Below are 23,018 nucleotides of genomic sequence, written 5' to 3' on the forward strand. Positions count from 1 at the left end.
CTATCTGAAAAAATTGTCGCCCTTAAATAACGTTATTATAGCTTGCTAAACTTCATTAGACTTCACGTCCCGTGAAATTTTAGTCCAAACCAATCCAGTTTTAGCTCGATGGCCGATACTAAAGGACTGTTTGGTTGTTGTTGATAAAGTTGTGTATTTATTACACAATTTGGAAAGTTGTTGTCCACCTCATCAGTTTCACTGAACATCTTTTCTTTGTTTGTTTTTGATTCCATTGGAATCATAGATTGCTTGTTTGGTTTGCAAAATGTAACTTTAATTGCTTGTTTAAAAAGTGTAAAAAGTGGTTATTATGTGGTCTCTACTTAAATGATTCCATTGGGTAGCCCCTCACTTCTGACACATATGTCAGTTTTCCTTCAAAATCAGACAATTTTGAAGGGATTTGTGAATTCATGCCACATCAGCATAGTAAATCATTTTATACTATTTTCACAACTATAAACAAACAATTAAAAAGGAGGAAAGCTGACATTAGGACCCGCTTTTTTATACTTTCCATAGTTTTACTTAGAAGAAAGTTACAACCAAACAGCCTGTAAGTAAGGGTTTAATAATATTTTTTTAGAAAAGATTGCTCTTTATAATTTATTTTGTAAATAGAATGGTTTTCAAAATTTGTACTCATTTACCCGTATCCCTGCTCATAATGCGTGTTTACTTGCCATCTCAACTCTCCACATCCCCGCATCACGAGCGCGCTCGTGCGGGCCAACTTCCGCGCTGCTTCCATCACCGATTTTTATAAAAAAAGTAAAAATAAAAAAAAATAACCGATACCGCTTATAAAAGCAACCCAAACCCTAGATGCCACAACCAAAACTAGGTCAAATGAGAGCTCAGAAAAAAAAGAGGAGAACAAGATGATGGCGGTGATCATCGGNCGGCCGCTTTCTTCGTCGATAGGTATAAAGATTCTCTGCTTTCCACACATCCAAAAATTTGGGTTTTACATTAGATTTTGAAAGTCACCAGATTTGATCGTCGATGTGGTAGAACTGATTGCGAGATGCTAGTTTCGGAGAGGACCTGATCTTTTAGGATAGATTTGAACTTGTTATTGTCTCTCTTGTGGCCTAATTTCGAGATTTCAGTTTTTGTTTTCCCGATATCTATATAATTATGGGACGGTTCGCGGCTGTTATTTCGCGCTTTCCTGATTCGATGAGAGAATGATCGGATTCTGTTGTAGCGACGGCAATCTGTTGTGTTTCGTGATAATTTTTTATGGTCGTGATACTAGATGATAATTGTTGTGGTGATTGAATGAGAAGGATGAAGAGGATCGACGTATCGATGCGGGGTTAGAATAAAAAGTCTCACATTTTCTGATTCTCCCAAGTAGTTGTTTTTTTTTTCTTCCAGTTAGGACACGAGGTTCATGTTCTTGTGTTTGATTTATGATTTGGCTAGTTATGGGCAGGTAGATCTTGATTCGGTGAGAGAGTGAGGAGTCACAATATATTTTCATAACACCATGATTCATCTTGTCTTCATTATTGTAAAGGAGGGAGCGACATGAAGTAGGATTGAATAGAGAAATCATTGTGAATTGATTTTCTTCAGTTAAACGAAGAGTGTAATCTTGGTGGAGTCATTACGTTTGACTGTTTCAGAGTCATCTTTGCTGTCGTGGTTAGGATTTGAATTCTTTTCGGAAAAAGGCTGACGTATGATAGTGTGGATTGGAGTTTATATCTAGCTACGGATTTTTGTGATGCGCACAATTTGTTTCTACCTATGAATATGCACTGTGTTTATTTATTTATTTCCTTTTGATAGATCCTACTATATATATGAGATTTCACATACGCACACATTTGTAACTGTTAAAAATGTGACGCAAAATTAGTCAGAGGTTGAATTTCAAAGTCACATTTGGTTGAGAGAAGCCATTTGTAACTGTTAAAAATGTGAAAGAAGACATTTGGTTGAGAGGTTTGGTTGAAGATCTCGGCTTACACCAAAGTGTCACTTCGGTATTTTGTGACAGCCAGAGTGCTATACATTTGACGAAGCATCAGATGTATCATGAAAGAACCAAAGATATAGATGTCAGGTATCATTTTATCAAAGAAATTAAAATCATCAAGATTGAGAAGATTAGTACTGCAGATAATCCAGCAGATGTGATGACGAAGCTCGTACCTTTGCGCAAGTTCGAGCACTGTTTCGAATTGCTTAAAGTTCAACAAAGCGGAGGTTAAGCTCGGGCTAGACATCAAGAGTAAAGAGAAGATCTTCGTTTTCAAAGTCAGGGTGGAGATTTGTTAAACATGTGACTTTGAAATTCAACCTCGGCCTAATTCTGTGTCACATTTTTCAAAATTTGCAACCCCACCTAACATTCCACCAAACATTTTTTTTATTATATTATTATTTTTGTAAGCTATATAAGGAGGGGTGTGGAAGGGTTTAAGATCATCAGTCGGAGAGAAAAAGAAAAGAATTAGTTAGAGAGAAGAGAGTGAGATAGAAAGAGAAATCTTTCTTTGTGTGATTCTCTTCTCTGGTTAGAGAGTGATCTCCTCTTTTGTAATCTTCTCTTTTGTGATTAGTGCCCGTAGACGTAGGTCATACTGCCTGGACCACATTAAATACTTGTGTGTTGTTCTCTTTGTCCACTATTGTATAGACATCTTCTGTGTCTGTGAAGCCCCTCCGCTGCAACAGTAACCTTCTAGTTTGTTTCTTATTTTATTATTATCTTTTTATTGAAATGTTGGCATGCTTAGACTTCATGGTTTCTAAAAAGAGAAGATTGTTTGCAATTCTGCAGAAATTTTAGATCTCTTCAATTTAAAAATAGAGTTCTTTCTGATGTGCATTTGATCTTGCTTTGCTTTGATAGAAAGATCCAACTTCTGCTGAATCAGTACTTGCTTTCGTCCTTCTTCATTCTGGTAACTAGGTAATATATTTTTTTTCACTTAATTAATTCTTTATTAGCATTTTATGGCTAAGAAGACTGAACTGGTATTGTATTGTAATCGACCAGGATATTTGGCAACTAGCTTTTGTTTGTAAACGATATTAGCTGCACAAATCTTACTTACATGGCTATCCAGCCTTAATGCCGATGTCCATATTTGTTTTGGCTGCAATAATAGGGTAAGATGCTTCATCATTGCTTTTCTTATCAATGAAGCTTCCAATTACTTTTTTTTTTCTCTTGATTAATTTGGAATTTACTGCTAACAGAACTGAGGCTGTGAAGCTGCTCACGAATGAAAGGCAGAACAATGCTCAGAGGCACTATCATCTGTGTATTGGTTGCAGTATTAATGGTTTTGTACAGGGACCAGCAACTATTGGAAACTGTGATTATGATCTACCATCTAACAGTGAAATAAGTGCTATATGTCAGCCTGAGCTAGCTAGATAAGTGGCATATTGGCGTGCTATGCTCAAACAAAACTCTTCATGTATGAAAACGGTAACTGCTTAGTTCTAGCCAAGTGCTCTTGCAATAGCTGGGCAAGCCACTCCATCAGCTTGAGGGTCATGAAGGTGAAGTCCATGATGGAGACTGAGCTGTAGAAGATGGAGAATATCCATCTCACTAAACACAACCCTCCGCCTCTTGTGCATGAAGTGCCCACGGCTGCTCTTAGTCAGAAGGCGGGATCAAAGATCTGGTCGGAAGTCAATGTGGCTTTAGACTTTTTCAGAAGTAATAATGAAGGAGTGCTCGTCATACGGGAGTGGGTGAGGTTGGGGAGACCACTGTTTTCAGCACCTAGCAATGCATTGACCAACCACCTATCGCTTGGATTTCATTGGGTCGTTTTTATAACTGGTAGAGCCCTGCCATCCATGGCTTAGGTTACGAATGAGACCTAATGATAACCTAGTGGCAGGTTGTTCAATACATTGTTGAGGTGCTGAAGTACAGTGGTCTTTCCCACACCACCCATTCCCCAGATACCGAGCATTCCTTAATTACTGCTTCTGAGAAAGCCGAGAGCCATGTCGACTTCCGACCGAGAGTGGTCGTGAGCACTTTCTGCATAGAAAGTGGAGGGTTGGTATTTTATGAGTTAGATATTGTTAAATCTTTTGCCGCTCGTTCTCCACCTTTAGCCTTCACCTCTCTGTCCCTCAAGCTGAGCAGCGATTGAAGGAGCAAGTGTTAAGAACCGTTCGGTTTCTGTATTTGTACTTGATGATAGCTGCAGCTTCTTTCTCGAGGTATTCTACAGTTGCAAGCCATACTTGATACTTCTGCTACTTTTGTGGCCACCTTTGCCCTTTGGTTCATCGAGTTGGACCTTATCAGAAGCGTACACAGTAGAAGCTATGATCTAGCATTCCAGCAATTTTGCCAAGCAAATTGTAAGAGAGTTGAACACTAGCAGATCGATCTTTGATCCTTGTTCATGACAGCATGCCTGTGGCTTTGTGAGGGAGTTCTGCTTTTTTTCCCCCCCAAGGGTTTCCCATATGTACCCAAAATTATAATAGCTTTGTATTTTGTTCATATTTAACTCTCATAGATAGATGTATCTGATACTAAGAAGTTGAAATTCAAATATATGAATGATGGATCCACAGCTCAAGTTGATTTATACACGCATTTACATCAAATTTTCACGTTATTGATGGAAAAGATGCTTGTCTTAGAGTTTGTAATTTCGGAAAAAACCTCTGAATTAAGGGTGTTGGAGATAATTTTTTTTTCACTGGATCCCTGTTATTTGTAATTTGCGAATAACTAAATTCTCCTTTAAACGCCCTTGGGGGTTAGCGGGGTACTTTGCATATAAATGACTAACCCTCTCAAGAACATACAGGTTAGGAAAAATGTAAGTTACTTGCCAACTGCATGTCTAGTGAGAAAAGTTTAATGTTCAGATGTGTTTTTTAAGAAAAGTTTATAGTTCAAGGGCTTTTTTAGAAGCTCCAAAATTTAGGACGAGTTTAGAGATTATAAAAAAGTTGCGGGGTCATTTGGGGGACAAATTTTTAAAACCAACTCTTTTGGTTTTTTATTTATAAAAAACAACCTATTTCAGTTTTATTTGCAAAAACCGACCTGGTTTCAGCCTCAGCGCTGAAACCAGGTCGGTTTTTGAAAAAAAGTTTCCGAAACTTCTCGGGAGTTGAACTCCCGTGAAGTTTAGCAGCTTTTAATTAAACTGCTAAACTTCACGGGAGTTGAACTCCCGTGAAGTTTAGCAGTTTAATTAAAAGCTGCTAAACTTCACGGGAGTTCAACTCCCGAGAAGTTTCGGAAACTTTTTTTCAAAAACCGACCTGGTTTCAGCGCTGAGGCTAAAACCAGGTCGGTTTTTACAAATATTTTGAAAATGGATCGTTTTTTACAAATAAAAAATCAAAAAGGTTGGTTTTGAAAATTTGTCCGTCGTTTGGGACACCTTCAAAGTTCAGAGAATTTTCTGAGTCAAAATAGCTCAGGCGTTGCACTGGATCAAATCAGAGGCATAATGCAGTTACGAAATCTTCATCTCAATGTTTTTATTACTGTATATTCCCTTGCAATTTTCGTGATCACTGGACTACTTTCTTCGAACCTTAACTATTTCCTACTTTCTTTCAAACCATTTCTCTTTAATTTTTCTTCTCTCTCATTGCTCTCTCTCTCTTTGAATCTGTTGTGTTTCAGAGTTTTACAACAGAGTTTTTTTAAATGTTAAATTTTCAGATTTTTCTTATATAATTCAAAAATGCACTTTTGGGAATTTAATTTTTTCCTCGAACTAGGAGTGAGAAACTTAATTTCATAGACAAATAGGTTAAAAAAAATAAAAAAACTGTTAAATAAATTGGAGGAAATTAAAATAGAATTAACAAAAGAAGACGGAATAATATTACACACACCCATTTTACTACATGATGTTATTGGACTGAGATCCTCTTTAATTAGGTTGTAATTAATGAGGGCGCAATGCCCATAATTTTTATCACTCATTCCTCTATTAATGTGATTAAGCTATGTGGGATTTCCTTTCCGCTATTGCGATAGCTTTTTTTAAGGTAGTGGTTTTCGAGATAATAGTGATAGTTATTTTTAAGGTAATGATTTTCGAGATAATAGTGATCTAATTTCGTTCCTTAAAATTGGGATGCATGATAATAATTGGAGCAATTGAACACTTTCTGGTTATCACATAATTTCCTAGATCAATATTATTAAACTTTCTTTCACTATAATCTCATTTTGCCAATCAATATTATTAAACTCTCTAGTTATCCTTAAAATTGTCTTCTCAAAAAAAAATTAAAAAAATAACAATAATAACATTAGAACGTCGTGCTTGGTGAGTCTATGTGCAAATCACCTTTTTCCCCACAATTGCTTTTGTGACTCCGTGGAAATTAAACCGAAACATTTTTTCAAGTCTCAACCGTCCAAATACAATTAACTAGTGACTTTATTTGACCTATTTATTATGATAAGTTACATAAACCATAAACTGTTAATAAATAGATTATATATTAATTAAATATCTTAGTTTCAGATCACGACATCACAACCAGTGTGGGCCAGCTCCCCTGTTTCTTCCGTTACAAAATACTAGATAATCCTTTAAAAAAAAGCAACCAAAACCCCAATTAGCTTCGTTAACAACCAAATTTAGGTCAAATCGAGGGCAAAGGCGAAGATGGCGATCACGGCGCGGGCGGTGGGATCCTGGATAGCACCGGCTGGGCGGCGGCGGCGGCGACGTGGTCGGTCGTGGCAGCGCGGTGATGGCGGTGTTGGCATGGGTGGATCAGCGCTGGGTATCACGTGATCGCGAAGCTAGCCCTAAATGTTGGGATGAATCAGGTCGTGTTCTGCGTTTTCCGAGATCTGCTGGCTCTCTCGATTCTCGCGCCCGCGGCTTTTTTCATCGATCGGTATTAATAATGTTTTTGCCGTGATTTTCTGCGGAAGCTTTTGAGCTGTTTGATTATTATTTAAAAGAATTAGAGTTTAAATTGTTGTTGGTTTGAATGTTGTTATGATTTGATGTTTGATAGAAAGATCCGGCCTCCGCTGAATCGGCGATTGCTTACGTCATTCTTCATTCTGGGATTAACTGGGTAAAATTATTTGTTTTTGTTTTTTTTAAAGTAAAAGTTTAGCACCCTATGTAAACCTAAGTGAGCCATATTTGCAAATTTACAGCTAAATATAGATATGTGCTAATTTGTCTTCCAACTCTACCACATCGAGTTAAAAATGGCCGCAATTGTGAGTTTGTTTTTCAATGATGGACGGGGAAATTTACAGCTAAATGAAAACGGAAAAATATCTAAATTTCAGTTAAATAACTTTTGAGTCATTTTAACTCGCTGTGGTAGGATTGGGGTGGTGAATATCAAAACATCTAACTTTGGAGGGTAAAATTGCAAATACAGCTAGTTTTGGGGATTATATGCAGGTAAAGAACTTAGAACCCTAGGATGCTAAAAGAACTGAAATTGTGTTGCATTGTAAATTGACCAGGATATTTGGCAACCAGCTTTTGTTTCTTATTGGTCTTAGCTACACAAACCCTACTTATGCTGCAGCTATTCAGCCCTCGATTCCAGTATTTACATTTATTTTGGCTGCGATTATGGGGTGAGATTCCTCCTCATAGATATCTATATTAATGCAGCTTCTAGTTGTTTTTTCCTTAACTAATTTGTAATTTACTGCTTATAGAACCGAGACTGTGAACTTGCTCACAAATGAAGGAAGAACGAAGGTTGGAGGGACTATCATCTGTGTCTTGGGTGCCATATTAATGGTTTTGTATAGGGGACCGGCTGTAATTGGAGAGATTGACTATGACTTAGCGGCTAACAGTGAAATAAGTGCTAGATCTCAGCCTGAACCAGCTGGATGGCTGGTTTCTGGTTTGATTGAGATGGGTCTGGAACATTGGCATATTGGTGTCTTATGCTTGATTGGGAACTGTTTGTGTATGGCTACTTATCTCGCCCTACAGGTATTATAACGTGAAAATTTCTTTTATAGCATTGTTGTCATTTGATGTTTTTGCTTAGTGCTTTGTTTCAATATCTTTGGCTGGTAAAGCTTATCTGTAGAATTGATGTCTGAAAGCATCCAGAGTAGAAATAATTAAGTGTCAGGAATATCCAACAAGCTTGACAGCAATATCTAGCGCAGAAGAGAAAAGAGGGCTCAAATGCAGTACAAGATACGTGAAGGAAAAAACCATTTAAAGAAAAAAAAAATAATAGTAGTTTGCAGAAGACTAATACTTAGCAAGTGGAAGAAAAGTAATAAATGCCAGCTTCACTTACATAGAACCTTGCACTTGGTGGTTTTCATTGCTCAAGCACATAAGACTGCAAACAGATCGAGCTGATCTGCATCTGACAATATTTAATAAGGCTATTCAGGGTGCTAATGAACATTCAGTTCATGTAGAAAAAGAGGACACCATTCTGATTATTATCTGGTCCAGGTTTTGTTTGGAAGTGTTTTTTAGTAGTAGAAAACTATAGGGGCTGTTTGGGAAATCTGCATCTTGGTGTTGAATTTTGCTGCTTGAGAATGCTGCATCTTGTTGTTGAATTTGGGATTTTGTTGGATAGTGAGCTTCTATCTTCATCTTTCCTCTCTTTAGGGATCTATAGTAAGTGTTAGCAACAATGAGATTAATAATTTGAGTCCTTGTTTCATCACCAACAACGGTAAATCCTTATAGATCTTCTTGATTGAGCCTACCGCCACCGTATTCCTTCCCTGCTCATCATCTAAGACCATTTAGAGAAGTTTCCCTTGCTGTTATTGGAACTTTCAGGGAATTGTTAAATCAAGTTTCTTATGAGAAAGTAAGTGGTCTAATCTTGCATCATGTTTGCCTGTCAATTTAACTTATTCACACTAAGCATGTTTTCTTTTATGTTTACTTTTGTATAGTACAAATCTTAGACTCTAGGGTGGCAATGTTGTTGAAAGCGAAAAGTGAAGCAGCGGTTATGACTTAGACTATAGGGCCTCTGATGGAGCTTCAGAGGCAAAATGTTTCCGAAGTTCTTTTTAATTGTATGGATAAATTTCACTAAACTTCTAATAAATTTAGGCATTTTACACTTGACCCAAAAAAAGTGAAACTGTTACTTAACCTGTTATAAGTTTGGAATTCCCCAAAAAAAAAAAGCCCCAAAGCATTTTGATTTTTTTGTGTTTACGATTGTGCTTATATTGAACACTTCTCCATATGATGCTTTAATGTTTTCAGGCCCCAGTCTTGGCAAAGTACCCCTCAAGCTTATCTTTGACTGCATATTCGTACTTCTTTGGGGCACTATTGATGGCAGTATCTGGTTTATTTGCAACTAGTGATTATGCAGATTGGACATTGACACGATCTGAAATGGCTGCTGTCTTGTATGCTGTAAGTTTTTTATATTAAGATCTTTTACTTTTTTTATCGTGGTTTCAAAAGCTCAGCCAAATTCAGTGTTCTTGGCTAACTTCCTTCCATCTCAAACTTTTCTTGAGTATTAGAATTTTTTTTTCATGAATCAATCCTGGACCTAGTTATATGCTATCACCGACTATTTTCTGCAAAGGAACAAATTATCAAATAGCGTGTAGAAAACATGCAGTAAATATGGGAACAATAATTGTTATGATTTAGCATCGTTGATGTGGTGGAAACACTATTCATCCTGGCAGTTACATCCCTTAGTTTCTGGAATTCGTTCTTGTGGAGTTGAGATTCCACACTTAAACCAAACATTAAGACAGTTATTATACCTTTTTGCGAACCATTGCAGTTTTTAGAATCCCCTTTCATTTAGGGGGATGAGCTAGAGATCAGCAATCTCTAGTTTTGAGTCGATCATAGCATTCTACTTGCTTTTAAGTCTGATGTTTTTGTTTCTCCAGTTAAGTTCAGATGCAAGGGCTTAATAAGTTCAATCAGTCTTTACTGACATGTTGGTCATATGACCATCAGACAGAGGCTCAGATTTACTTGGAAGCATGCATGTTGTAAAATTGGTATAAGCCAGGTCATTGACACTATACCTTATTGCCTGGAAACAAACCAAATCAAATAATAGAATATTCAGATTTGAAATTGGTCCATTTGGTAAATTTCAATCCGATTTGGATACTAAATATCATTCGAGTTTGATTCATTTATATTTAGATGGTATGTAATAATTCATAAATATTTCTTTAACAAATTCATGCATAATTGTTTGACTTATCCAATAATTATTTGTTACTAATTCAACAATTGTTTGGTAACAAACAATTCATCACAGTTGCGAACCAGAACGTACAAGTATAATATAGAAAAACCAGAATATAAAAAAAACGTCTTATATAATAAAAAGCTACAATTGGGAACGAAACATGGTCCCATACAACAGAGCAACAAAATATGTTTCGACACAGTATACAAGCTAAGAAATGACAATAAAAGTGTTCTCACTTCTCAGTGCAGCAGTCCCACTTGTTTTTAATTGTAAACAAAGAAAACGTAAGAAATGGTTGAGCGTCAAATTTTCCATACATGAGCATGATTATTCAAACATGAAAAAAAATATTTTCATATTTCTCAAAAACTATGATTGGTAACTGTATGTGTCATGTCTGCCTCAGAATTATAACAATCTTTTTGCCCATTGTTCCACATACAACTTCCTGTGCTGAGTACATGTTCCACACAGATCCTGAAGAATTAGAAATAAGCATAAAAAAAAGTTTAAAGCAATGTGTAATCTCCAAAATGAAGGGAGGCCAGCTTCTATGTCCTAAGCAGAGCAGTCAACAGAATGTAGAGAGACTGCTCAAAGTAAATGATACGCGATAAAGCAATGGTTTGAATGAAATAACAAGAGTCAACAACCAAAGTGCTACGATGATTGTCATAGTCTGATACTTGCGGAAAAAAGAAGGGGGAAAAAAAAAGAGTCAAGAACCAAAGAATATGCTTGAAGTAATTGATAAACTTCTATAATCATCATTATCCGATTCAAAATCAAGCTCAACTTTTTGACAGCTAATAAGAAAACAAACATTAATAAGGGAGCATCGACAAAATGATGAGAGAATGAAGCATGGGTAAGCTTCTATATGCATGGAACAATATTGTTGTCCATTATGGGGTTGAGAATGTGAAGCACAACATTTCACAGAATGATCTTGCCACCGAAAACCGATTTCCTATTTCTAGATAGGATGTTCTTCAAAATTCTCAAACAAACATCGTACGCTGCATGGGGATAGTAACTTTTATTATCTATGTCCTATTCTTTCTAGCACTTGCGCATAGAATATGCTATGTTAACACCACGTCGAGGAGGCAAATGCATGGAACTTAGAATCATTTTTTGTATGTACCAATTTTTACTAACGAAGTGACTAGTAAGTATCATATGTCCAAGAATTGAATTTGGGATTTGCAAAGACCAATTCGTTATCAAATACCGATAAAATACTGGTTTTGTTAACTAATTTCAGGATAAGTAATTACAAGCTTCCTGGCCCACAATCATAACCCGCTTGATTGTCTTCTCTTCTCGATTGATGGGTTCTATTGAATCCTAATCCAATAGTCAAATAACAACAATTCTATTAGATCCTAAACTTATGAACCAGTAACTTGAATTCTCAAACTTAAAAAACATATCCTTAATTTTAATAGCTTTACATTAGCAAATCCAAATGTTCCATAATTCTGTTTAATTATCAAATAACTAACTATTACTAATCAGGAAAAGTAAGGAAATCACACGGAGCGTTTTAGCTAACGTAGTACACTTGTAGAATGAACTCTGAAGAAAACTTGCATGATGCGCATAATTCTTTTATAGATCCTGGATTATCTAGTGGAGCACCTGTACTTCAGAAAATGTAGAATGAACAGAACTTTCATGATGCTCCTAAAATTTTATACATATTGGATTATGTAGTGGAGCATCTCTACTTCAGAACGCTTACCGTGGATTGCTTGATTTTGCAGGGGATTATTGCATCTGCTCTTAACTATTGGCTATTGACATGGTCAAATAAGATTCTGGGGCCTGCACTGGTGGCTCTATACATGCCAATGCAGCCTGTAGCATCTGCTTTATTGTCAAGACTTTTCCTTGGAAGTACCATTTATCTTGGAAGGTTTGACATAGTTCCTGATATCTTTATTTTCCTTTCTCTTTGCTTTATTTTTATGAATTTCTGGATTGTTAGTAGCGTTTCAATCTGAAGGAATAGTTCTTACCCTCGGCAGTAATACATGCATAATATACATGTTTGGGTAGACAACTAGGGGATGGAGAGGGAGGAGTGTGATTGATCTAATTTGTGTTTGTTTTAAGTTGAAAATAGGAAGAGAAGGAACCAATTCACTTAAAATCCAACTGCTCCTCTCCCAATCCGTCCACTTTAGGAGGGTTAATAAAGTGAAGAAATTTGCTTCTTTTTAACCCTCCTAATCCTTCCACACTCTTGCTAAAAAATCTAAACAAACACAAATTTAGGATGGTTACCCTTGTAACCTTTCCAACCCCTCCCCTCCCCTGTTAAAGTAAGCTATCCAAACTCACTCTTAAGGTTAATCTTGCGTGCTTCCAGTATATGATGCTATTATAATCTCACACTACTGATCACGTTTAGCTTGAGCCATAGCACAAAGGAACTTCCATTATTTAGTTGACCACAAGCTAATGAGGGGTAGGAGGCTTCAGAGGATGTGAAATTTGATCCTTAGACACTTGAAATGTTTTGTCAAACAAGTACAGTGGTTTTGCAATTAAATTCCGGGGTTATGCAATTTATAAAACAAAAACCGTCACCAGATGCCTTTGCCTATATTATTTTAAAATGCATAGACCAAATCAAAATGTTCATTATTTTTAGTTGCTAATCAAGGGTAATAAAAGGAACAGTTGGCAGTTGCAAAACTTAGACCTGTAGTTTAGCAGTAACGTGTAGAACAACAAGGCAAGAAAGTTTAGATCCCTAACCTTTGGGGTTGGATGCATTATTTTTCTCCATGTAGCTCTACTTTGTTAAAAACCATCTCTTGCTGTACTGGCAAATCCCAGTCACAGAACATGATAACTTTTTGGAAGACTTGAATAGTTACCAACTCAGAGCTCAGGCAAATCAAATTGAATTCCATTTGCTGCTTCGTGAATTAAGCAGCTGACCATAAATCATTAGATTCGCATTTTATTTGTGTACGTTGCAAATTATCTTATAATGTTTTGGATTTCAGCCAAAAATAAAGCTGCAGGACATTAAGTGCATTCATCGAGGCTGGAACCCTTGTCAAAGAGAAAGTTACAGAGCTTCTACCACTTTAAGTCTTTTAGCTGCTTGTGTATCCCAATAGAAGTAGACAACATACATCTGATAACAATTTCTATATGCGTTCTATTTAAGCTTGAGGTATTGCAGCAATATTTTCTGAATTTACTGGGTCTTTCTGAAATTCGCAGAACATTTTATTCTTACTGAATTATCCTTGAGCATGCTACTTTTGACTAAGTTGATAATTAGCATATTGTATTTTACTAGCTTTGCCTATATTCATTTGTCTAACTCTATCCCTGTTTAAGCTTGGAAATCTGGTGTATGGCCTTTAAGATGCTTCTTATTCATTTTGCAGTTTGGTTCACTAATGTATGTATAACGTTCTTGCATTACTTACATTTTTTCACATAATTAAGTTTGAACTCCAACTATGCTGTTGTAGGATATCTTTGGGCAGGTTGTAATATGAGATAAAACTTCATGTTTTTATCTAATATTAATTTTTCCTTATACGGTTAACTGACATTAGCTTGTGCTGGCAGCATTCTTGGAGGGCTCTTAATCATCTCTGGCCTATACCTGGTTACATGGGCTCGCTTTAAAGAGAGACAGGCAGCCACAGGGATTGCTTATATGAAGGGCAGTTCAGAACTTCCTCGCGATGATATATCACCCTCGAAGAGAGTTGGCATTTTCTCTGGCCCATCCTTGGCATTTCCTAGACCTTGGGTTGAGTCGCATGAATCATGAAAATCTTGAACTTCTACTTTGTACTACATTTTTTTCTTTCCTTTTTTTTCTTTCCTTTTTTCTTTCCTTTTTTAAAGGATATAGAGATTGGACACATCACACTAGCAATTAGTACCCTTTCCCGGTGATTGATCTATCCCTCCTTTCAAAAGAAAAATAGATTAGGGTCATTACTCATGGACCATTTGCCTTTTTATCACTCATTAAACTTCTCAAACTTCTATCTACACCTCTATTCTTTACGCGGAACTGTATGTTACTAGCTTGGCAGTTGTATTTCCTGAAGACTGTTAGCAATCAAACAATAGTGTTTTATGTCTTTAACTTGATGAGGTCAAGGAATCCACAGCATAATAAAGGCGGTAAAACCTCAAGTTTCCTCCCTCTGTGGAAACATGGTCACCATAGGTTCAGTAAGCAAAGGCAAAGAAGGTGGACAGAAGCCATAGCAAACAGAAGAGGTGCTTTTCCTCGTACTCACGTCAAGCTTGTTGTACTCTGTGTTTAGTTCTTGTGCAATAAAGTTCTATGTTTGTCGAGAAACTCATGCTAAGTGATTTTGATGAATGTTGCAGGTAATAGTCCCCAGTGCTGCTGTACAAGCCTATCAGGGGACCGAGAGGGTTAGCGTTGACCGATAATCTTGGTATTGTTGCTGGATTCATGTATCAGTGGGGGATAATCATAGTACTCGGTGTGATATCCTACTTACATGTTACATACTACTAGTATATGTACAGCTTGTGGTTTCTCATTATTTGGCCATATCAGTAATGTTTGGGTGTTTTTGTGAATTGCCCCCTTGAAAGTATGAGAAACCAGCAAATGATAGCTGAATTACTTGATTTTCTTAAATGTCTCCCTTTTTATTAGTTAGTGCATTTTATGGTCTCTATTAACTGCGTGCAGTACATGATGCATCTCCGGGTTAACAGAGATGATGCAGTGATTAGTGCACTAATGAGAAAAAGCAAGAGTGATTATAAGCGGAAAATAATTTAGGTTTATAGATGTCAATTATGAAATGATTATTTCTCATCATAAAGGATCAATTCATGATCGCATGTGACGCCTAAGGGATAGAAAGTAAAGCGTGATGCTTGTATCATTTGCTGGGGTGTTAAGCTAAATTGGGTTATTTTGACCCTTAAATATTTGATATTTTGAAATAAGTACGTCTAATTACGTTGCCATTAGGTCTTCCAATTTGATTGAAGGGATAAATTTGAAACAAATTTCTAAGAATTGGGTGACTTAACAGCAGATGTGTGTTTAATTCTGGTGCATAACTAGCTACCATTTTCATGGATTTTTTTGCATAATACCTCTCAGATCTTTCATATTTGCATACTAATCAGCCAAATCTTCATATTTGCTCATGCCTTCAATTCTGTCGTATTGAGCTTTTCTATCCCTCATGCTTAAGCGTTTTTTATTTTAAACGAGAAAATATTGCAATCTTATTTGAAATTATTAAAATACTAAGATTTAAGAGGTAAAAAAAACCAATGTGATAGAATCGGATGGTAATTTTACAAATACTAAGATTTAAGAGGTAAATCTATAAATATGGAAGATTTGAGGAGTATATTTATGCAAAAACCCCTTTTCTCACTGGGTGGCCTTTTCTAAACACGTGGCTCGTGGCCTTTATATTCTCCTTTCTTTCATCTTAGGGCCTGTTCGTTTGCCTAAAAAAAAGAGGGAAATCAAAGAAATGGAAAACTATTAAAATGAAGAATTGTTTTTGGAGTGTTTGGTTGGCTAAAAAAGAAGGAAATCAAAGAAATGAAATTGAAATGATGTTAGTTGTCACCTTATTATTGGATGATGTTTGTGATTTTTTAAGAAAACTAGTTTTGGAGTGTTCGGTTGACGAAAAAAAATAAGGAAATGAATTATAAGAAACCTATTTCCTGTAGTTTCTTGTTTTCTTTTGTTCGGTTCATTCTTAAAAATAAGAAATGAAATGAGATGAGATGAGTTGTCATTGTATTATTGGGTGATGTGAAGAAAGATTAAGAAAAGTGTTTTCATAACTTTTTGGGATGAAAATGAAGAAATGAAATGTTAATGAGATGAGGTGAATTGTTATAATATTTTATTGGATGATGTGAGTGATTTGAAATGATGAGAAGAGATGAGTTGAGTGATGTTTGGATGAAAATAATATTTTATTAGATGTGATGGATGAGTTGTTAGATAAAAATAATATTTTATTAGATGTGATGGATGAGTGGTTAGATGAAAATTATATTTTATTAGATGATGTGGATGAGTTGTTGGATAAAAAAAAATATTTTATTGGATGTTGTGGGTGAGTTTTAGGGATGGAAATGGAGGAAATGGTGAGTTTTGAGATTTTCACCATTTCCATTTCCATTTCTTGGTTTTTAGAAAACAAACGAACAGGCCCTTATCCGTTTGCTTATCTTAGCTTTACTGTTCTTTAGCTCTTATCCTCTCCAGTTTCCAACTTCGATCGAGGGGCCCTCGCTGGTAAATTTTTTTTTGGAGAATTTATTTAGCGATTTAACATCCCCATCTTAGTTAAGGACTTGATTCTAGAACCCAACCTTTTGTTTCCATGATACTTAGAAAAACTTTTTTTTACCATTAAAATCTGTGTACGCTGATTCCTGATTTAGGGAAGTTTGGTGGGTTATAACTGGAGATTAATTATGGAAGTTGTTCATAAATTTTTTTACGGGGCTGTTTGGTTCGCTATTATAAGGGGTGAAAAACTCAGAAAACCCCTCCACGTCAGATTTTTAGCCTTTGGTTCGCTATTATAAGGGGTGAAAAACTCAGAAAACCCCTCCACGTCAGATTTTTAGCCCTCCACATCAGCTTTTTTGTTTCCGTCCATTTCAGAAAACCCCTCCACGTCAGATTTTTAGCCCTCCACATCAGCTTTTTTGTTTCCGTCCATTTCTTTGTGTCGCTTTGGTTCGCTCAAATGGAAGAGGGAAAACTCTGCTGAAATCGCTGCCAACTAAGATTTTTTTCCCTCTCCGGTTTTCTTCCCCAACCAAGTAAAATTGATGAAAACTCTGCCACGTCAGATTTTTTTCCTTCTCTGCTTTGTTTACAAAAGTTTTTCTTTTTTTTTCTATACGAACCAAACAAAAAAAAATAAATACATTGGTTTCTCACCATTTTTTATGTGCGAACCAAAGCAAAACAATCTATTTCTTGAAAAAGTTTAAAAAACTCAAAACTTGTGTTTCTTTACATGGAATTGCATTTCTCTGTATCAAGGAAACGAACCAAACAACCCCTACACGGAAAAAAAACTTAAGATGTGAAAATGGAAACACAAGTAATACACTGTGTTAAACAGAGTGAAATAATAGAGAATCCATCCAATTAATTTTTATGCACAATTCTAACTAACTATTTGTTGCGGACAGACCTCCTGCTTGATTTTTTTAACTCTTAAATCCTTAAAAAGTTTTGAGGAGGCTGATATATATATATGTATATATATTGGTGAAGATAGACCTCTAATTGCTTTTTCTTTCTTTCTTTTTTTCATTTTTAAAAGAGTTGAAAAAGTTCAATAAGCAGGTATATTCGCACTTGTGCCAAACTGCGAATACTACAAGGGTCTATTCTCAATAAATAGAACTATATGGAGTCTATTTGTAATTAGGTAATACTACGAGGGTCTATTTGCAATTAACCCTTAATATAATGTAACTACTAATCTTCATGCATAAATTTATAGGGAAAAAAAATAAGAATAAAACTCTAGTGGCCTAAGGGCTTTCGCCCACCAACTTTCTCTATCACTTGATTTTGCTTTGAGATTCATGTTGGTGCGCAATGCAAAGTAAGGCATCAATCTCAAAGCAAATCCAACTGATAAAATAAAAAATTCGGTCTACTTATGTTACGCTGCCCTTCTGTCAGTAAAAGAATTTTTTTTTTCAAAATCGTCTTAACGGAATTTTTTTTTTAAGAAATCGACCACATTCACTTTTAATTATAGAAATCGACCCACTTTGAGTTAATTACGGTACTAATTACTCGGGTTGCCAACCCGACTAATTTGTAGCCTAATTAGCAGTCGCAAACCTTTCCCGCTTCTTAACCCTGCTTGTAATTAGGCTACTAATTAGTCGGGGTTGGCAATCCCGACTAATTAGCTAGTTCCGTAATTAACTCAAAGTGGGTCAATTTCTATAATTAAAAGTGAATGGGTCTATTTCTTTTAAAAAAATTCTGTTGAGGTGATTTTCAAAATTTCTTCGTCAGTAAAATTTGACTACTTTAGAAGTTCCAATCTTCTGCATTTATCTTTTTATCAGGAACTCTCATGCTGGTTTTGTTGCAGATAAGTTCGGTCTATATCATTTCCATCACTGCCCGTATCTTATCGTATTTATACCTCATAATGTTCTCTTTCAATTACTTCAAAGCACATGCAACCTCATTATCTTTCCATCCTCCCAATCCCTGTTTCTGGAAGTGAATCGTACTCCCACGTTTGAGAACCATATATGGCATTTCATGTTTGCCACATTTCCTGCTTAAGAGCGAAACCGATCGATAAGTGTCGCAACCACCCGGCTTCACTCCGCGCAGCTTCCTCGACCATCAACGCCGACTTCAAATCTCGCAAACCTGGTTTCAGTATATCTAGTTATTCCCAGAGGAAGGCGAGTAGCCCCTCTCCCTTAAAATGCTCGTCTTCAGACCGGAGCCGAATTGACTTGCCAGGTTCGGACAGCCTAGTAGAACTCCCCCTCCTCCCACATCCTTTAGTCCTATTCCCCGGTGTAACTCTTCCCTTGCAAGTATTCGAGTTTAGGTACCGAATAATGATGCATACGATCCTCCAAAGTGACCTAAGATTCGGAGTCATATATTCGGACAAACTCAACGGGGCAGCTGGTGTTGGATGTGCAGCAGAGATAGTAAAGCACGAAAGGCTTGTGGACGATCGGTTCTTCATCTTCTGCAAAGGGCAAGAGAGGTTTCGAGTTATCAGTCTCGTTCAGACGAAACCTTATACTGTAGCAAAGGTTCGGTTTCTCGAAGATAGGCCTTCTTCGAGTGAGCAGCAAGATCTTGAGTCGATCGCTCTTGAAGTTGAGATTTGCATGAAGGATGTGATCAGGTTGTCCAATAAGCTCAATGGCACATTTGAGGAAAAATATGAGGATATTCGAAGGAATCTATTTCCGACGCCATTTTCGTTTTTTGTTGGGAGTACTTTTGAGGGTGCCCCTAGAGAGCAGCAGGCCTTGCTGGAATTGGAGGATACAGGTCTGAGGCTGAAGAGGGAGAGAGAAACTTTGAGGAACACACTCAATTATTTGGTTGCTGCGTCTGCAGTTAGAGATGCCTTTCAGTATTCTTCATCCAATGAAAACTAGCAGTCGGTTATTCTTGTAAATAAGCAAATAATATAGCAGCAGCCTCTGCCTATATATTGAGCCTTTGGTTTTGCAAAGTTTTTTGAAATCTGTACAGGTTAATATTTCAGGAAGAGCTTTGCTACGGGAATGATGGCTAACTCATTATCCAATAGGAGGTGGACATCTCACTTGTCCCCCCTATTGGTCACATATTCTGGGTCCTTAAGGAATTTTTCTTTCATGAAAGCAGTGTGCCAAAATTTGACCTCTACCGCTCACACATTGTTTCCATTTATATCCTTGCTTATCCTTTGTTATTCCAATTTTACGCGCTACTATTAATTGGGGTTCGAGGGGTATATTTGGGATATGGGCGCTGAAATTTCGTTACTTCTTGTTTTTTTTCCCCTGCTTAACGCTCTTCTGAGAATTGGTCCAGAGATCAGAGAGGAGAAGCAGCAATGTATTTTTGAGTTTTGTTGCCACCGTCAGAGACCAACTTCCTTCAAAATTTTATATTTTCCGTCTTCAGTTAATGTGATTTTACAGTTAATTCTCTCTTCTTTTGATGATGAAAGTAAATTCTCCTCTTCCCTGCCAAATTGATAATATCAATATATCAAATTTATTTGTACTCCTTGTTGACTGATTTGTGCGGTTTTGTGTTAAAAATTCAATCTTTTCTGATGTTTTTTTCTTCTTGTATTGTATCTCACTTTTTTTTTTGTTCTAAATATCGCCGAGACTTTCTTCAGGTCCAAGCATTCAGTTTTTTAATGATCGATAGATTGTTCCCGTGGTCTATTTTCTTCACATGTAAATTTTTCTACTGATATTACTTTGGTTTGTGCGGTGAGTTTGAGAAATTTAACCCTTGAACGAGTCTTCATTTTTATACAATATTGATTAAAGATCTTTAGCACCTGTGTTCAGTGTATTAATACGGAGATTTTTTTTTTAAAAAAAGACCTTTTTTAAAAAAAATGGTAAAAACTAATATTTTAGTAAATAATTAGCAAAATCGATCTCTTTTTTGACTAGCTCACCAAGACTGGTAAAAAAATGGATTTTGCATAATTTAGTGTTGAAGAATAGATGGGACTACTAGTCACGTCGCTAATCACCCAAAATGCACACTGTATTGGTAGCTCGTGTGTGTTTTCTAATGCAGTATCCGGTAATCTCACCGGCCTGCGATAGGACAAATTTTTAAATTCGACCCATTTAGATACTTAATTGTCGAAAACGATACATTTCAAATTTAATTGTCAAAATCGATCCAGTGACAATTAAATTAGAAATGGGTAGTTGTGGATTTTGGCAATTAAATTGGAAATGGAAAGTTTTTGTCAATTGAGTTTCTAAACGGGGGGAATTTGAAATTTTGTCCCCTGCGATAAGTAAGGCCCCTCCCCCTTCCTCTTTCCTTCGCCCTTCTTTCTATTTTCATCCCGATTTCTGTCTCGTGAAGTTCCCGAATTCTCTCAAGGTTAGTTTTTTTTATCCCCTTTTCTTTAAATTTTTGTCTAGGTTTTGTTTAGATTATATGGCGCTATTTGCCTCGTTAATTTATTTTGTAGATCGATTTCTTTCTAGAAATCTTTTTTGTGATCATACTGAAGCTGTTGTGGAGGGACTTTTGATCCGTTCTGATAACCTTATAGTTGATCCTATTCTACTAATCGACTGATTTTAGGATCGATTTCTTCAGGAAATCTCTTTGTTTTCCTTTTTTTTTGCTAGTGATTCTTGATTAGGGTTTGTTGTTTGTTTTCCTCTCGGTTTGTTTAGATCTGTACTTCCAAAAGTTCTTTTTTTTTCCGCTTTATGTCCTCCTTTAAACATGAATTGAAGATTTATTTGCGGATTCTGATTTTTTTTTTCCGTGTGTTCGACTTTTCCGTGTATTATTTGATACTGCACAGACTAAAAGAGGTCGATTTTGCTAATTATTTAGTAAAAAGGTCGTTTTGCTAATTAATTTTTAAAATTGGTCTTTAAAAAAAAATCTCCTATTTATATATGAGAATTTGTGGTACTTTTTTAGGAAAATCCTTACAGATCTCCCTCTCATCCAATAATTGTATGTAATCCATGTCATATTTAGTTCGTTAAAAGCCATATATTTTATCAAGGATATTTCAAGTGTATTGCGGTGTCTATATAGTTTGATAGTCTTGTAGGTTGATGAATATTATTTTAAGCCTTATCTTTAAATGTAGGTCAATATTTCTTTATTCGGTCAGTTATTATGTCACTCTCGAACAAAGTCGGGGAGGAGAGACACTTGTTTGATGAAGCAAGCAATCCAATTGTGTAGCACCTTAAGATAAATGTGTCAATTTTCAGTTGCTCAGCTGCATTATGTAGTATATTGGTTACAGTCTTTACTCTAATTTGGGTACTAATAACTTTTTTGATTGTTTAATTCATGTCCCGTGAATATATATATGGAATACATATATATAATATGTTGAAATATGTTGTTTGGTTGTTGTACGGAATGTATATAGGTATTATTTGAACTTTATTTCCGTCATATCAAACTACATGGATTGAAATGTGGAGTGTATTCGATATTTTGAGTATCCATTTACTACCCTAATCCGACAAATACTTTATAGTAAGGATCGTCAAGATATTCATAAGTACATTTGGGTACAAAATTGTCATATACAAATACAAGTCTTACAATGGGATATGTATTTCTGATGGTGAAGATTATCAAAAACCATCTTGATTTCCTTGTTATTGCTTAGTGGATGCATCATGATTGTTTGACTTTGTATCACAAGGTCGTTCTAGAATATTATTTTACCAGTATAAAGCAGACAATTTAAATTTAATTCAGAAGTTTTTAAAATCTTTTGATTGGTTTGTTTAATGCTCTTGGATGATTGCTTTTATTTACTGATAATGAGGTTATATGCTACTATTTTCTTGATGAAAGATACAAATACATGCCTTCACATGAGGGAGGACTTCATATTATAGATATAGAGAAGCACTTGGATGATTGCTTTTGTTTACTGATGAAAACAACATCGGCAATACTGCAGGCATTCTGTCTCCAACATAGATCAAATGCCTTCATTTACCTTACGGAATAGGTTTTTGTTCAACTTTTTAACTCGATTCTTTCGGCTTTGACAAACAAGGTGGTACTGCTATAAGCCAAAGTTGTTTTAAAATACTGCTATAAGCCAAAGTTGTTTTAAAACACGCATGTATGTATACGTGTTTATTATCGCATTTTGTAATCACTATGCTTCCTAATTTCAGCTTTGTTTGGCAAGACCGTTGAATATTGCTATTTTCATGCGTAAGATCAAATTTTCTTCTAACCCTTATGGTTATTGAGATTAAATATTTTAAAGAAATTTCTTTCCCAATTGTTTAAATACAGTCTGAATTGTTATCTTTCTCCCGCATCACGAGCATCATAAGAGAGAAACCAAGTTGTAAATAAGATGGATATGTACTAAATCATGAGGCACAGGATACAAGATAACACTCAATAAAATTTTGCAACTTCTACATTAGCACATATATTCAGAATCTAATTAATTAATCTTTCGCTTAATGATCCTTTGACCACAATTATTTGTTGCTTTTATATCTTCAAATTACTCTTTTCATGCTTG

General features: G+C 35.9%; 2 protein-coding genes and 1 long non-coding RNA gene across 4 annotated transcripts; all 3 read left to right on the forward strand.

The window, feature by feature from the left end:
* On the forward strand, positions 902 to 4,589 carry LOC109825494. Of its 2 annotated transcripts, XR_002242998.1 has the most exons (4): positions 902 to 927; positions 2,873 to 2,932; positions 3,020 to 3,132; positions 3,223 to 4,589. It is a non-coding gene; the product is annotated as an uncharacterized LOC109825494 (long non-coding RNA). The 2 variants fall into 2 exon arrangements; XR_002242997.1 differs by lacking the exon at positions 902 to 927 and having other exon boundaries at positions 936 to 2,932.
* Positions 6,746 to 14,863, forward strand: LOC109825591 (WAT1-related protein At4g19185-like; the record flags this gene model as incomplete). Its single annotated transcript, XM_020392452.1, has 8 exons — positions 6,746 to 6,885; positions 7,009 to 7,071; positions 7,478 to 7,594; positions 7,679 to 7,964; positions 9,228 to 9,383; positions 11,967 to 12,118; positions 13,801 to 14,469; positions 14,584 to 14,863. Coding segments are annotated over 7 exons (1,122 nt in total), but the record flags the coding sequence as incomplete, so codon positions are not given.
* LOC109826366 (lon protease 2-like) lies at positions 18,353 to 19,962 on the forward strand. Its single transcript, XM_020393392.1, has one exon. The coding sequence runs from the start codon at positions 18,514 to 18,516 to the stop codon at positions 19,390 to 19,392; it is 879 nt and encodes a 292-aa protein (XP_020248981.1). The 5' UTR covers positions 18,353 to 18,513; the 3' UTR covers positions 19,393 to 19,962.

Source organism: Asparagus officinalis, chromosome 10 (genome assembly GCF_001876935.1).
Source record: "Asparagus officinalis chromosome 10, Aspof.V1, whole genome shotgun sequence".
NCBI lineage: Eukaryota > Viridiplantae > Streptophyta > Magnoliopsida > Asparagales > Asparagaceae > Asparagus > Asparagus officinalis.